Source organism: Cervus elaphus, chromosome 25, assembly GCF_910594005.1.
Source record: "Cervus elaphus chromosome 25, mCerEla1.1, whole genome shotgun sequence".
Lineage (NCBI taxonomy): Eukaryota > Metazoa > Chordata > Mammalia > Artiodactyla > Cervidae > Cervus > Cervus elaphus.
In genome coordinates, this window is record NC_057839.1 from 62,253,719 (window position 1) to 62,270,901 (window position 17,183).

The window sequence follows — 17,183 nt, forward strand, 5'->3', positions numbered from 1 at the left end:
CCATCTTTGCATGAAATGTTCCCTTGGTATCTCTGATTTTCTTGAAGAGATCTCTGGTCTTTCCCATTCTATTGTTTTCCTCTATTTCTTTGCACTGATCACTGTGGAAGGCTTTCTTATCTTTCCTTGCTATTCTTTGGAACTCTGCATTCAGATGGGTATATCTTTCCTTTTCTCCTTTGCTTTTCAGGCCTCTTCTTTTCACAGCTATTTGTAAGGCCTCCTGAGGCAACCATTTTGCCTTTTTGCATTTCTTTTTCTTGAGGATGGTCTTGATCCCTGCCTCCTACACAATGTCATGAACCTCTGTCCATAGTTCTTCAGGCACTCTGTCTATCAGATCTAATCCCTTAAATCTATTTCTTACTTCCACTGTATAATCATAAGAGATTTGGTTTAGGTCATACCTGAATGTTCTAGTGCTTTTCCCTACTTTCTTCAACTTGAGTCTGAATTTTGCAATAAGGAGTTCATGATCTGAGCCACAGTCAGCTCCCAGACTTGTTTTTACTGACTGTAAAGAGCTTCTCCATCTTTGGTTGCAAAGAATATAATCAGTCTGATTTTGCTATTGACTATGTGGTGATGTCCATATGTAGAATCATCTCTTGTGTTGTTGGAAGAGGGTGTTTGCTATGACCAGTGCAATCTCTTGGCAAAAGTTTGTTAGCCTTTGCCCTGCTTCATTTTGTACTCTAAGGCCAAACTTGCCTGTAACTCCAGGTATCTCTTGACTTCCTGCTTTGGCATTCCAGTCCCCTGTGAAGAAAAGGACATCTTTTTTGATTGTTAGTTCTAGAAGGTCTTGTAGGTCTTCATAGAACCATTCAACTTCAGCCTCTTTAGCATTAGTGGTTGGAGCATAGACCTGGATCACTGTGATATTGAGTGGTTTGCCTTGAAAACAAACAGAGATCATTCTGTCGTTTTTGAGATTGCATCCAAGTACTGCATATTGGAGAAGACTCTTGAGATTGCAAGGAGATCCAACCAGTCCATCCTAAAGGAGATCAGTCCTGGGTGTTCATTGGAAGGACTGATGCTGAAGCTGAAACTCCAATACTTTGGCCACCTCATGCAAAGAGTTGACTCATTGGAAAAGACCCTGATGCTGGGAGGGATTGGGGTCAGGAGGAGAAGGGGACGAAAGAGGATGAGATGGCTGGATGGCATCACTGACTCGATGGACATGAGTTTGAGAAACTCTGAGAGCTGGTGATGGACAGGGAGGCCTGGCGTGCTACAATTCATGGGGTCACAAAGAGTCAGACACGATTGAGCGACTGAACTGAACTGAACTGCACATTGACTACAAGGACTACTCCATTTCTTCAAAGTATTCTTGCCCATAGTAGTAGGTATAATCGTCTGAATTAAATTCACTCATTCCAGTCCATTTTAGTTCACTGATTCCTAAAATGTCAATGTTCACTCTTGCCATCTCCTGTTTGACCACTTCCAATTTGCCTTGATTCATGGACCTAACATTCCAGGTTCCTATGCAATATTGTTCTTTACAGCATCAGATTTTACTTGCATCACCAGTCATATCCACAACTGGGCATTGTTTTCACTTTGGCACCATCTCCATTCTTTCTGTTGTTTTTTCTCCACTCTTCTCCAGTAGCGTATTAGGCACCTACCAACCTGGGAAGTTCATCTTTCAGTGTCGTATCTTTTTGCCTTTTCGTACCATTCATGGGTTTTCAAGGCAAGAACACTGAAGTGGTTTGCCATTGCCTTCTCCAGTGGACCACATTTTGTCAGAACTCTCCACCATGACCCGTCTGTCTTGGGTGGCCCTACACAATATGTCTCACAGTTTCATTGAGTTAGACAAGGGTGTGGTCCATGTGATCAATTTGGTTAGTTTTTTGTGATTGTGATTTTCATTCTGTCATCTCTCTGTTAAGAGGCCTATGGAAGCTTCCTGATGGGAAAGACTGACTGAGGGGGAAAATGGGTGTTGTTCTAATGGGCGGGGCCATGCTCAGTAAATCTTTAATCCAACTTTCTGTTGATGGGTGGGGCTGCCTCCTCTCCCTGTTGTTTGACCTGAAACCAAACTATGATGGAAGTAATGAAGATAAAGGTGACCTCCTTCTAAAGATCTTGTGCATGCACTGTTGTATTCAGTGACCCTGACCCTGGAGCAGGCCATTGTTGACCCACGCCTCCACTGGAGAATCCTGGGCACTCACAGTTAATTCTGGGTCAGTCTCTTGTGGAGTCACTGCACCTTTCTCCTGGGTCCTGGTGCACACAAGGCTTTGTTCGTGCCCTCCAAGAGTCTGTTTCCCCAGGCCTGTGTAAGTTCTGGAATCAAATCTCACTAGCCTCCAATATCAAATTCCCTGGGGTTTTGCAGTCCCTTTGCCAGATCCCCAGGTTGGAAAATCTGTTGTGGGTTCTAGAACTTTCTTAACAGTGAGAGAATTTATTGGGTATAATTGTTCTGCAGTTTGTGAGTCATCTGCTCGGTGGCTCTATGGTGGGGTTAATGGCAACCTCCTCCAAGAGGGCTTATGTCACACACTGTGTGACCCAGGTCTGCTGCACCCGGAGACCCTGCCCCTGCGGAAGGCACCTGCTGCCCTGTGCCTCCGCAGGAAGATACTCAAGCACTCACAGTCAGGTCTGGCACAGCCTCTGTGGGGTCTCTCGGTCCTGGTGTGTCCAAGGTTTTGTTTGAGCCCTCTGAGCATCTCTGGCATCTCAAGGCACCTAGTACCCATAATGGTTCAGAAATAACCAATTTTCTCGTTATTTTACTGTTTGTCTCTCTCTGCTTCAGCTTAGTGGAAAGTTTGGCAGTTGAAACTCCTTATTCTGAAATAATAAACTCCTGTCCCCCATGTTTTTTCCAGACTGGGCCTGAGATACAAGGCAGCAGGGGTCACCTGTTCATGTGGACCAGTGGGTAGGGGAAGACGGGGCTTATAGGAGGGATCCACTGGGCGTCTCTTTCTGTCACATGTCACACGCAGCCCACCAGGGACCACTGCAGGCTCTGCCTTCAGGATGCATCCAAACTCCCTCCACTTCTCAGCACCCTCTGCTGAGCCACCGTCATCCCCGCCAGGATCCCTGCAGAAGTCCCTGCCTTGATCCTGCCCACCTAGAGTCTGTTCTCAACACCACAGGCAGAGGGATCCCCTTTGTAAGCCCAGCTTTAGCAAGATATTGGGTTGGTCAAAAGGTTTGGTCGGATTTTTCGTACCATCTTATGGAAAAACCTAAAGGAATTGTTTGCCCAACCCAATATAAGATCAGACCTGCTGTTTATGAGCTTTGATGATGTATACGTTCATGCAAGCACTGACAAAGTAATCCTCTAAAAATATGAACCAGATCATGACTTTGGAATGGCTCCTGAATCAGTTGGAGCAAAAGCCAGCAGCCTGCTGAGGCTGACAAAAGCTTGTGATCTGGGCCCCACTGCCTGTCCCATCACGGTCTCCAGGACACGCTCCAGTTCACATGCTGGCCTTCTCATCTCTGACATGCCGAGCAAGCACCTGCCTCAGGGTCTTGACACTGTTCACCCTTTCTGGAACATTCCTTCAACCCAGCACTATGTGTAGGTCTCTGCCCCAGGTCACCTTCTCAGGGAGGTCTTCCATAGCCTCTGTGCTGGCAGTAACGACCCCCTCCACCCACACACACACCCACGAGCACACACACTCACATTTTACCTACATCTGCTTGACTTCATCTTTCCCATCACACTTGTGTTAGTTTCCTGTGGCTAATGTAACAAAGTGCCACAAACCCAGTGACTTAAAACAGCAGAAGTTATGCTTTTAGAGTTCTGGAGATCAGAAGTCCGAAATCAAGGTGTTGGCAGGGTTGGTTCCTTCTAGAGGTTCTGAAGGAGAAACCAAGCTTGGCCTCCCTTCTCCTTCTGGCCGTCCTTGTCATTGCTTCACTTGTAGCCACATCCCTGCAGTCTCTGTCTCCATCTTCACATCACCTTCCTCCGTCTTTTCATGTCCTTTTCTGTCTCTTGTAAGGACACTGTCATTGGATTTAGGGCCCATCCTAATCCAGTGAGATCTCATCTTGACCCTTTATTACATCTGCAAAGACCCTATTTCAAATAAGGTTACATTCTGAGGTTCCAAGTGGACATGAATTTTGGAGGAATATTGATCAACCCAGTGCACACTTGTCACTGTCTGGCAAATAATATATTTTTGCTTTCGGTAATTCATTCCCAGTTACCATTAGAAGGTTCTCTGAGGACAGGAAGTTTTGCCATGTCCACTGTGCATCCCCCATGGCCTCTAGAGTTGGCTGGAAGAGTGAATTCCAGTCAGGCAGGCAGCCAGGAAGCTTGTAGGAATATGGCAGGAGGTGATGGCTAGTGGCCAACTGAAATAAGCTGACCCCATGGACTGCAGCATGCCGGACTTTTCTGTCCTCCGCTATCTCCCAGAGTTTGCTCAAATTCATGTCCATTGAGTCTGTGGTACCATATATCTCATCTTTTGCTGTCCCCCTCTCCTTTTGCCTCCAGTCTTTCCCAGCCTCAGGGTCTTTTCCAGTGAATCAGCTGTTTGCATCAAGTGGCCAAAGTATTAGAGCATCAGCTTCAGCATCAGTCCTTCCAATGAATATTCAGTGTTGATCTCCTTTAGGATGGACTGGTCTGATCTCCTTGCTGTCCAAGGGACTCTCAAGAGTCTTCTCCAGCACTCCATTTTGAAAGCATCAATTCTTCGGTGCTCAGCCTTCTTTATGGTCTGACTCTCAATTCCATATATGACTATGGGAAAAATAGTAGCTTTGACTACACAGACCTTTGTTGACAAAGGGGTGTCTCTGCTTTGCAGTGACCAACCATATAGAGCAGCTTTTTGTTTGGTGACACGCTCTCAGGGATGAAAATTAAAATATTCGTGGTTCTGCGTGTTTATCGTTGGGTAAGTTCTTATCGATCAACAAGCATGAAGATACCTCCATTTTGTAAAACAAAACAAAGAAATCTTTCCATCTAACTTATTCTTGTGACCTCTGGCGCTGCAGCCTCTTCACTCTATCTTGTCAACAAGACGACGTCAAAAAACAAAATGTCTCACCTTGCGGACTCTGGATGGTAAAGGGAAGCCAGTATGGTCTTTAAAACTTTTAGTTAGAGTTCAGATGATTATAAATGGTTGAGATTTTCATAGGTTTAAATAATATCCATAGCCTAGCTTCCCATGGAGTTTATTGACCTTGCAATCAAACTGAACTCTGTCCCTCTGACATAAAGCTTTGCTGAAAATCTCAGTGTGAATTCCCAAAGACTCTTGATTGTCCTGGGGCTCTTTTCAACACGGAAGTAAACTTGATAAAAATGTTGTGACAGAACATCAACTCCTTGGTTTCAGCACCAGCCTAACATGGTAACAAACTTCAGACTGTTTGCTATTTAGCTGTGTGCTAAGTGCCTTGTAATTTTAACAGCTCAGAGTCCTTGTAAGAGTGAGGACCGAGTCACAATATTGTTGGTCTGTGTGACAAGTTTTAATGGAGAAAAGGTTACATTTACATATTCTCCGGTTCCATAAATATTTCTAAAGGAAAGCCCAGTAACGAATGAGAGATACAAGCTGGGCTTCTGTAGAAAACTGTAGATGGTTCTTATTTCCTATTCTTCTTTTCTTTGTCTAGTTATTTGTAATCCCTGACATTTCTGGAGGGCCCACACTGTGCCAGACATTGCTCTAAGGGGTTCATATATATTAATTCTAATCATCCCACAATACTCTAAGGTAGGAATTATTATCTCACTGTAACAGATGAACTCTGTGGATACTTATGCCAGCCAGTGGTGGATCAGCAGCAAGCAAGGCACAGAGAAGAGGAGAATTCATAATGGAGCAGAGTTTGAACCAGCTCTTCGTACAAAGAACTTTTCTTGAGCTAAGACTCTGCCTCTGAAGGGGTCCGGTGGAAAAATTGTTTCAAAATGGCACGTTTTAATGTACAGTTTTTACTGTAGGCTAAAGCAGTGTCTCTTGTTACACTTAGATTCCTTCTGATAAGTATAATGTATAACAGTAAAAGTTTATTTTTAAAAACAGTAAGTGTTATTACATAAATTTTCAATATATATGTGTGTGTGTGTGTATCCCTTGTAAGTCTTTGAATAACAATTAGTAGTATATACCTAGCTTTTGGGGCTTCCCAGTGGCACTAGTGGTAAAAGAACCCTCCTGCCAATGCAGGAGACTTAAGAGATGCGGGTTCCATCCCTGGGTCAGGAAGATCCCCTGGAGGAGGGCATGGCAACCCACTCCAGTGTTCTTGCCTGGAGAATCCCCATGGACAGAGGAGCCTGGCGGGCTACAATCCATAGGGCCACGCAGAGTCAAACATGACTGAAGCGGCTTAGCACGCACACACACATCTAGGTTTTAATAGTTTGCCCAGCACTTTCACTTTCCTATTTTATTCTGCCTTTTAAAAAGAAGTTCTGTGAAATAGATGGCATTATTCTCTATATTTGATCCATGGAAACCAATATCAGCAAGCACCGAGGGACTCTCTTATATATATTTGTAATCTAGAGGGGAGAAAGCCAGATGTTCAAGTTCTGAACTCTTTCCTAATTATTTGGATGCCAAATCCTATGCCTCTTCTACTGCAGTAATCAAGAAATAAGAAGTTTATAACATGCTCCACAAAAAATGATCAAATATTTCTACTTTTCAGATGGGTTCATCTGTATCATTTTTCTAGAATTCAAATATATGTGTTAATATATGATATTCATTTTTCTCTTTCTGACTTATTTCATTCTACATGACAGTCTCTAAGGTCCATCCATGTCTCTGCAAATGGCACAATTTCATTCTTTTTCATAACTGAATAGATAACTAATGACAACCTACTGTATAGCCCAGGGAACTTGTTCAGTGCTCTGTGGTAACCTAAATGGGAAGGAAATCCAAGAAAGAGGAGATAATGTATATACATATGGCTGATTGACTTTGCTGTGTAGCAGATACTAGCATAACATCATAAAGCAGCTATACTACAATAAATTTTTAAAAAATGATCAAACAACAGAACATGTTTAGACCAGGGTATCTCGATCTTGGCTCTAGTGATATTTGGGGGCAGATAACGCCTTGTCGTAGGGAATTGTCTCTGCAATATAGGATGTTGAGCAGGATTTCTGGGGTCTGCTCCCTGGATATCAATAGCACCTTCCAGTTGTAACAACCTAAATTGTCTTCTAACCTTGTCAGATGTCCCCTGGCGACACAGTTTTAAACGTATTTATTTTTTAGATTTCTAGACTTTATTTCAAGACAGCAATTACAGTAGGCATCATTGTTATATGATTATATCTATTTGAAAGCAGATGGCCAGAGTTTTATTTCTGCTCCACCTCTTAAGTTTATGAACATCTCTAAATCTATTAACTTCCTCCTCCATGAAATGAAAGGAAACTGCATAAGGCTAGTTAAGGATTAAAGCATGACACGATGTGAACAGGGAACCTTGGCACTGACTTTTAGTCCGCACTCGCAGTATTACTTACAATGTCTGTTCTATAAGCCTGAACATATCCAGATTTCCTTAGATTTCTTTGTCACAATACTGGCCACAGACCAGGCCCAGGTGTTTTGTATTGAAGTGCAAAGCTCTTCGCGATCTCACACTAATCCTGCTTTCCAGCTGCATTTCCACTGCCCCGTTCCTGGGTAACCCCGTTCCTGCAGCCTCCTGTCTCACAGCCGTCCTGGCTGAATGCACACCTTCCCTGAATCTGTCAGCCTTCTGTGACCCCGTGTCTTTCCTCCTGCTGTTCTTTCGCCGATTTTGTTTTTACCGGAACTCTTCTGTCTCATGAGCATTGCTTGTCCTTAAGGATTAAAATCTCACATGAGGGACAACCAGCAAGGAGCAATTATAGCACAGGGAACTATATTCAGTATTTTGTAATAACCTATAAGTGAAAAGAATCTGAAAAAGAATATATATATTATATATCATTTTGCTGTACACTTGAAAATAACAAAACAATGTAAATAAACTATACTTCAGTTGGAAAAAAAAAGACCTCGTATAAAGAATCCATGCCTTGTATTGAATTCTGGTCCCAAATAAGACAGACATTTTATTTTGTCCAGCTCTTCTCTAGAGTACATCTCCATGGGAAACACAAAATCTGAGTAGAATCTCTTTTAAGTGAAACAAAACCATTCCAGAAAAAGAGGCTTGTATAACTCTTGAAATTTTCCTTCTTCTGTTGATTCTGGGTTCCGTGTGAATGTGTGTAGTCTGCTATGCATCTGTGTGTGTATGCATTGACACAAGCAAGCCAAGTGCCCTAAGACTTTTCCTCCTGAGCTCTTGTTCAAAGACTTTCTTATCTATGCCATAGAAGCCTAATAAAGCAATTCTCATCCAGTTAGTAAAATAGGCTGAAATGAATCCTTTACTAATCATTTTCCAATAGCATGGGTTTACCTGAATTCTTATTAGTCATCCAGTGTATTCACATGACATTTCTAATTTTAATTTATAGGTGTTCTGTAGATTTTGATTTAACTTGAACAAAGGATATAATTTTAAAAGGCTGCTATTATAAGAAAAAAGACTGTGCTATCTGGATGTTGCACGTTGAGGTGGTTTAGAATCATGCAGTGAAAGAAAATTCAATTAAAAAGAAAAACAAGCTTCCTGTGTTTTCATCCATAATTGTTTTTTACTGTGATCGCCTAGCCGAAGAAGATCCAATAGTTGGTCCATCATCAGCAACCATTTGAGTATGTTTTGTAGCAAAGGTGCTCCTGTCCTGTATACCCTTTTGAAAATGTGTGTCTGCCTAAGATTTTATGTAAATTTTTAGATACCTAATGCACATTAAGTTGAATGCCTTATCTTTCCAGTTGGCTCAGTTCTTTCGCGATCTCACACCAACCAGTCCTATAAGAACTGAGCCAATTTGAAAGGAATCCTATTCCATATTGTCTCCGATAGCAGTAAGGCAGCGCCAACATGCTTCAAGATTTACTTGACAACCTCTACCAGACGTGATAAAGAAAAGATAAAGAGAACAGGTTAGAATCTACAAGGAAACTTTTAACCTTTGTCTGCTCCATTTCTGTCCCATTTTTCATGACTCCTCTTCTGAAATGACAGCACTGACCTGGCATCTATAGGATGTATGTTTTTGAGTTGTTTTCTGGGAGTCGAGTGGGTACTGCCAGATGTCTCAAGTCTCTTCCAGCCTATCCTTCAGATAAATAGGAGCCTTTTGTGGTTCATGGGGTCAGGTTTTCATCTGTGGCCTCATGGGTTGCTTTTTTATTTCTCTGTTAAAAATTGATTCACTGCTTCAGAAATGGAATCCTTACATCCCACCATGTCTGTGTCATGTTCTAACTCAAGGGTCCCCAACCTCCAGGATCTAATGTCTGATGATCTGAGGTGAAACTGATGTAATAATACAAATAAAGGGCACAATAAATGTAATGTGCTTGAATCATCTGAAATCCACTCCCCCACCCCGACCCATGGAAAAATTGTCTTTCATGAAACCAATCCCTGGTGCCAGAAAGGTTGGGGATCGCTCCTCTAACTGGCTGAGCTGATGAATTTCATGAAAGAGTATTCATATGCATAATGATACAGTTACCCTTGTGTTTTATAATGGATTTAAGTATCCTGGAGTATATTTCTTAAAATTAAATAAACAGCTAGCTTCTTGGAGTAGCTCAGATGTAAACAAGAGGATATAGAAAAAGAATGTACCGTGCATAAAATTTGTTTAATAAACATAACATTTTAAATGCTGAAGCTGAAACTCCAATACTTTGGCCACTTCATGCAAAGAGTTGGACTCTTTGGAAAAGACCCTGATGCTGGGAGGGATTGGGGGTAGGAGGAGAAGGGGACGACAGAGGATGAGATGGCTGGATGGCATCACTGACTCGATGGGCATGAGTTTGAGTAAACTCCAGGAGTTGGTGATGGACAGGGAGGGCTGGCGTGCTGCGGTCCATGGGGTCGCAAAGAGTCGGACACGACTGAGCGACTGAACTGAACGGAACTGAACATTTTAAATAAATAATTTCCTTTCATGAAAGCTTCTTGTTACTATACTTTTATCCTCAGAAAATTGTTTAGGGAATCTGTATGTTTCTAAAAGAAGAGATTATGATAGTAGCAATATTAACCATAAATATAACAAATATGGCATAACTGGTATCATGACATTTTAGATTGGACTCATTCAGTTATATTTTCTCTTATCTGATAATTTAACTAAATGCTATACCTGCACAAGACTGTTGAAATAATATTTTGGGAAATAAATGTGATCTTGTAAATTATCTACTGAAGTTCAAATGAAAAATGTCTATATTAATAAGATCATGCCATTTTAAGTTCTTTCTTTTTCAGTCTTCATAAACATGGTAACGTCAGTGATACATTTAAGATTATATAAGTATATGTACATGCATGCTTAGTTGTTTGTGTCAGACTCTTTAACAACCCATGGACTGAAGCGTGCTAGGCTCCTCTGTCCATGGAATTTTCCAGGCAAGGATATTTGAGTAGTTTGCCATTTCCTACTCCAGGGGATCTTCCTGACCCAGGGCTCGAACCTATGTCTCTTTCATCTCCTGCATTGATGGGCAGATTCTTTACCGTTGTACCACCTGGGAAGCCCCAGATGTATATGTACATATATATACACTTACAAACCATTTGCTCAGGGAAATCTTTTCAAATCCTTTTTGAAGTCAGTGCATGTGTAAGAAATATAAGAGGATGAGATGGTTAGGTAGTATCATTGACTTTATGGACATGAATGTGAGCAAACTCTGGGAGACAGTGGAGGACAGAAGAGCCTGGCGTGCTGCAGTCCTGGGGGAGGGGGATTCCAAATAGTTGGACACAACTTAGCAACTCAGCAACAACATGTGTAAGAAAACGAGGACAATCAGTTGTGAAATATTCGCATGTAAACTCTCATAGGTGTTACACAAATGAGTTGACCACAGGCTACCAGTTGCAGGATTTCTCTCATGTTCTCCTGCTTTCCTTTTGTTCAGAGAATTTGGATGGAGAGACCCGGAGCTACCTGAAGTGATACAGATGTTGCAACATCAGTTTCCTTCAGTCCAGTCTAATGCTGCAGCCTATTTACAGCACCTCTGTTTTGGAGACAACAAAATTAAAGCCGAGGTAAGCACTACTTGGAATTATGAATGACTGGTGTCGGATTCATCATCACTCAGGTGTTCAGAGTACTGTTGAATGGGGAAAAAAATTCAAAACTTTAAGTTATGCTATCAAAACTTAGATCCACACTTATGACTGAAGCATAGTACTTTTCATCTGAGTGTTTGGCATGCCTATATATACATTCTTCTTTTTTAATATTTGAATACTGAAGGAATAGAGGACCAAGGATATACACTAATATCCACATAGATGAGAGTATCAAATGCTATACTTTTGATGTAATTTGCATTTTTCTTCCCAATCCCATCTCTGGAGTCATCTCTGCTCCTAAATTCTAAAGAAGTACAAAGCATCTTCATGGTCTCCTCAAATTACATCAAGATTGCTACATCAGTTTATGGTATCATCTGTCTTCCTGGAAAACTCCTTGATAAGAGGGAAATTTTAGGCAATAAACCAGCTTTGTGTTTTAACCAAACTTTCTGAACCATTTACAAATGTACCAGTGGATATAATACAGATATATGCGTTCCATTAAAGAATCTGTTCTCTGTGTTCATCATGTAAACAATTGTTAACATGCTCGAAATTTTTGGAATACTTCAAAGCGCACAAATTGTGGTATGTGATATTTCTGGAAAATCACAGTGGTCAGCACAACCAAGTCTGATTTTTTTTTAGACAAGGGACAAGTATTTGCATATGAGCAGCTGAGTAATCAAATTTTTTAAAAAGATTTTTTAAACTGTTAAGAGTCATCTCCGTAGCATGTAAGGAATTTGGAAGATGAGTCTAAATTAGTTTAAGGGTGGAAAGCAGAGATTTGAAGACATAATTGTAATTTATTATAGATTGTGCTTGCTTGCCCTGGGATGTGTATAGACTAGCAGCTTTTCATCTTTTTTTTTCCTGTTTCTCTTCCCCTCAAAGGGCTTGACCCATGCTTTTTCATATCAGAAAAGTCCTGTTTCTTTGTGGAATGAATATAAGGCAGTGATTCTCAACCAGGTGTAATTTTGCCTCCTAAGGGACACGTCACAACATCTGGAACCATCTTTAGTTGTCAGAAATGAAAAAAATTTGTGATGTGCCATGAGCATTTAGTGGGTGGCAGTCAGGTGTTACTCAACTCAGGCTGGGCTGCTCACCTCTGAAAAGTCAGTACTCGAGAGACAAGTGTTGGCAGGAAAGAAAAGGTTGCTTTATTCAGGAGACTGGCAACCTGGGAGAAGGTGGTCTCATGTCCAAAAACCAACTCCCAACAGCTGATCAGGAAGCAAGAGCTTTAAAGGGGGATTTCCAGGGTTACAGGTTGGGGAGAGGGGGTTACATGCAGAAACAGCACGGTCCGCTCTGACAGTCATCGTGACATCGGTCATGCAGTGATCTGATCAGCATCATCTTGATTATTTTAAGTACAGTTCATCTTCAGTTCCAGGGTCGGTTTGTTCCTGTTTCCTTGAGGTCAGTTCTTGGACTTGTGTAAGATGGAGCAGCTTATGTCATGGCTACAGTCTGGTCATCATGTAGTCAACTCCTTCCACCTGGCTGGGGTTTTAGTATCTGCAAAACAGCTCAGAGGATGTGACTCAGAATATTTTGTATAGCTCTTAAGGAGGAACTAAATGTCCTTGACTATGTTAAATGGCTAAACTATTAATATTTTGTCTCACTTGACTGTTTTCCTTTCTGCATTTTCTCCCTTCTCTGATTAAATTTATTCTTTGGCTAAAGTTTCTCTACAAAGAAGCAGGTGGAAAAAAATGGAGGATCTGTCCCCAACAGGCACCATATGGTTCTGTTCAGTTACAAAGGATGCGGCAAAACATTCTGTAATGGAAGGGCAGCCTGGACAAAGAATTATCCAGTACCAAATATCGGTAGTGCCAAAGCTGAGATAAAAGAAATTATTGTTCATCTAAGATAGATTTTAAATGTCAAAAAATACTATTAAAATGATCTAAGGATAAATTAAATTATGTGGCTCCTGTCCCAAGTGTCGGTTCTCTTAGTCATTCTCTGCCTTTAGTAGAAAACAAAATAACCATTTAAAATGGAGAGATTTCCAATTGAGGGATCACATGCCATCATTTTGCAAAGACTATAACGTGAGGGTTTCTCTAGGGGCCATGAAAGAATCTCATCCCTTGATGGGCGTAAAGTGGATTCACAGATATTGTGGCAACCACAGCAGCAGGACGGACTCGTCCCCAAATTTGGTTCTGATGTCAAGACTGAGGACAGCGCACATACCCCATGAGGGTATGAAAAGGCCAGTTACTCACATAATGAGGCTTATGTAGCTGAGCATAGCGGCTTCCACACAGGACTAAGCTTGACTGGAGAGCTCAGGAAAGGATAGCTGGGGGATTAGGCGGTAGATATGGCCTGCCCTAGGATGGGATTCTTACCTGGGGACAGGATGTCTATGGTTTGAACTTCCTACTGGTACCACAGGAGGAGGCATCAGAGCTTTGTCATCAGCTTGCTCGGATGCGAGCAGAAGGGACAGAGATGTCAGAGGCCAAACATCAAACAAGGCCATCATGTGGTCCATGCAGACGCCATTACCTGGGCAAGTTCAAAGTCATCGCCTCTGTCTGTGTGAGCCATGACCAGCCTTGAAACTTCTCCATAGCAGTGGTGCCCAACATGGACTTGTGTATGGTCACATTGAAAGCATCCCTGGGTTCTGTGGGAGACAAAATAGTGGTGTGAGGAGGGGGTGACCAGCACACTCACCAGTGTCAGAAAGATACATCGTCCAGCATCACTTCCCTGCTCACCAGCTGTGTCTCCTTGAACAGAACTGTCCACTCAAGCCTCCTTTCTTATCTTTAAAACAGAGATGCTAATCCCTCCCCTGTAGAGTCCTTATAGGGACTAAACTATTTAATGGATGCAAACTGCTAAATGGTGATGTATTCATTCATTCATATACATCTTTGGCTAGGAGCACAGTTAGACACTTAAGATACTGTTTTATCTTACACATGTATATATAGCTGAGCTTCTCAGATGGTGCGATGGTGAAGAGTCTGTCTGCCATGCAGGAGACACAAGAGATGGGGGTTTAATCCCTGGATTGGGAAAATCCCCTGGAGGAGGGCATGCAAACCACCCTAGTATTCTTGCCTGGAAGAGTCCGTGGACAAAGGAGCCTGGAGGGCTACAGTCCATAGGCGCAAAGAGTAGGACACGACTAAGCGTGCACGCACGTGTATCTGTAGGTTGTATGTACCTGTGACCAGTTTTTAATTTTGCTGTAGGTGCCCTTGAGGTTGCCTGTATCACTTCTTAATGCCCGGAGATTCTCCTGACACCTGGTTCTTAGAGCTGTGGTGCAAGTGGAATTTGTTCCTCTGCTCCACCTCCTAAAGACTGCAGACATGGCCAGGACCTCGTGATAATGGTGCCTGGGGGCCTGGGAGATTGTGAGGACAAGGAAGGACAGGGTGATGTAGCATACAGCCTGACAAAATGAGACCAGAGTTAGTAAAAATGAGCCAGAGGAGCTGGGCAAATGCAGGAGGCCTAAGTGAAATGCAGAGTGAGCCACATGGAGTTTCCCTTCATCTCTCCTTCAGTCACCCAGGGAATACAAGTGCGTGTTCATGCGCACACACACACACATACACACACACTTAGGTGTGTACACACTCAGGACTTTGCACACATCTAGTTTGTTCTCTCATCCTAATTCAAGTCTAAACCATTAGTAATGGTTCTCCCTTCATGACGGATGGCTGCCTGACATGTTTTCATATACAGGCATTGATTTTTGTAATTACCTGTTGTCCAAATACTAATCTTGCAGGCACCAGCCTTTCCAAATTTACTCAGTCCTCTAGTCTTTCTATTGCATTTTATTGAATTGATTTAGCCCTTCAGTCTACATTTCATTATTGGTATTGACTTTGCCCGCACAATGGATAGGCCATTGAGCAAAAGGCAGAATTAAATCTCCTGTATGTGGAGGGTCATAAATCATGCCTTTCTCATTCCTTATTACAGTGCTTTGTACAGTTTTCATTTAATGAAGCCAAGAAATTCAGCTTTGTTCATGATGATGCCAGATCTCATAGGTATAAAGTTGAGAATTCACTCCCGTAAATCAGCAGACAGAAGCACTGTCCCTAACTTTTCCTACTGATCCAGTGAACTTGGGTTTAAGGCAGACTGCTTGTTCCCTGACAGCAAGAAGGTGAACTGAGGGGAGAAGAATGGGTGTGGTCAGTTCAGGAACCACCAGTGACTGCGGGAGAGTCTGCAATCCACTGGGTGCCCTGACCTGGGCCGGGACATTCAGTTAGGAAATGCTTTGAAAACCAGCACGTGTCCTAAAACTGGAATAGGAGGATATCATGTAAACAAGAGCTCAAAGTAAGACTGAGAAAAGATCAGAAGAAAAGCAGTTGAAAAAATGAAAGAGGGAGGCCTTCCCTGGTGGTCCCGTGGCCAAGACCCCATGCTCCCAATGCAGGAGACCTAGGTTTCATCCCTGGTCAGCTAGATCCCATGTGCTACAGCTGAGACTCAGTGCAGGCAAATATTTTTTAAAAAGAATGAAATAGGGTGGGGCAAAGAGAAAGTGGAAGAAGAGGGTCCAGTCGTTGTAGCAAACACACCATATTGGGACAGCTCATTTCCATGGATGATGAGTGATTCATCTGTAGGCAGGTTCTCCTGCTTTAAAGGGAAGGAGGCGTGATGGGTGTGGATGGTTGTCAGTTATGTTTGAACTATGTCTGCCATCCATACTGTCTCCTAAATTGTTGCGAACTTCATAATAAGTTGAGTTTTAGATAATGTAGGTAGTTTTTAGACATGAAAATCTGCTCATGTGTGTATATAGTGTGTATATATGATAAGCATCTTTTGGGAGGTGCTTAAATATTGATAATTATTTTATATCTTTTCAAAAATCTTTTTTTCATTCTTTTGGGAACCTCCATCAGTTAAGAATATTAAGAACATACCACTGATTTAGGGATAACACCAAGTACCTCCCATGAGTTGTAATGATTTGGATTTATTTATGTTCCTCCCTCCTGTGTTTCCCCCCATTTCGTCTCATGCACAAATAGAGTAGGCAGGAGTCCACACTAGACAGGCACACACAGGCAGGGGCATGTGTATGCATGGGGGTGCTACATGCTGGAATTCAAAGCAGTCTGTTGTCTAGAGATAAAAAGGTACTTGTACATTTTTCAAGTGACAAGAGATGATTATTTTAAAATGTCTGAATACTTTGTTTCACTATAAATCAATAAATTAGATTTAAGAAAATTTAAATTAAAATACAATTAAATCTAAACATTTAAATAATTTTAAAATGTACTTCTTAAACATAAGACCATTCACTTAAATAGTGTGCCTTTTTAAAAACTCAGACTTTGTTATGTGATGTTCCATGTGAGAAGGAGTTATATCCATGTCTCTGTAATGAATGAATGGCTGGTGCCTACCACTGATTTAATTCAGATTTTGTCCCAAAGGCCTCTTTGTATATGAAAAATTGTCTTCAGCCAATAAATGTGTAACCAAGGTGTTTGAAGATCTTCGAGAGTCAAGGTATGCAAATTGAAGATGAGAACAGTTTCTCCAGGAAACCAGCATTGATTTTATTCAATATTTTATTAACTCCCAGCAAAACTCTATCCAGTTACCATCCTCCTCACTCTTAATAAAATACTTTGTTTTTAATGAAATGGAATTTCCAGTTCTAGCAGAAAGAAGAGTTTATTGACAGCTTGTTTTGGAGTTAGTAGTAGAACCAAATTTTAATAATACGCATATCATACTTCTAATGAATCCACATAGATGAGCAACATGTGAACAGGGCAATATAATACCATGTGCTAATAAGCTCCATGGAAAAGCTTGTGAGAGTGTTTAAAATCCAGTCTTGTGGAGTCAGAGAAAAATTCCTACTTCCTACAGTGATGAGTACACTGAATTTAAATTAGAAATTGCCAGAAAATATA

At 41.7% G+C, this 17,183-nt stretch overlaps 1 protein-coding gene across 2 annotated transcripts in view; it reads left to right on the top strand.

Annotated features, from left to right (window-relative positions):
- The window catches only part of CTNND2 (catenin delta 2), a 1,061,406-nt gene that overhangs the window by 773,787 nt on the left and 270,436 nt on the right, over window positions 1-17,183 (top strand). For both annotated transcript variants that reach the window (XM_043887623.1, XM_043887624.1), the window contains exon 10: window positions 11,064-11,196. In XM_043887623.1, the coding sequence (XP_043743558.1) occupies window positions 11,064-11,196 (133 nt within the window). The remainder of the gene's footprint in view (window positions 1-11,063; window positions 11,197-17,183) is intronic.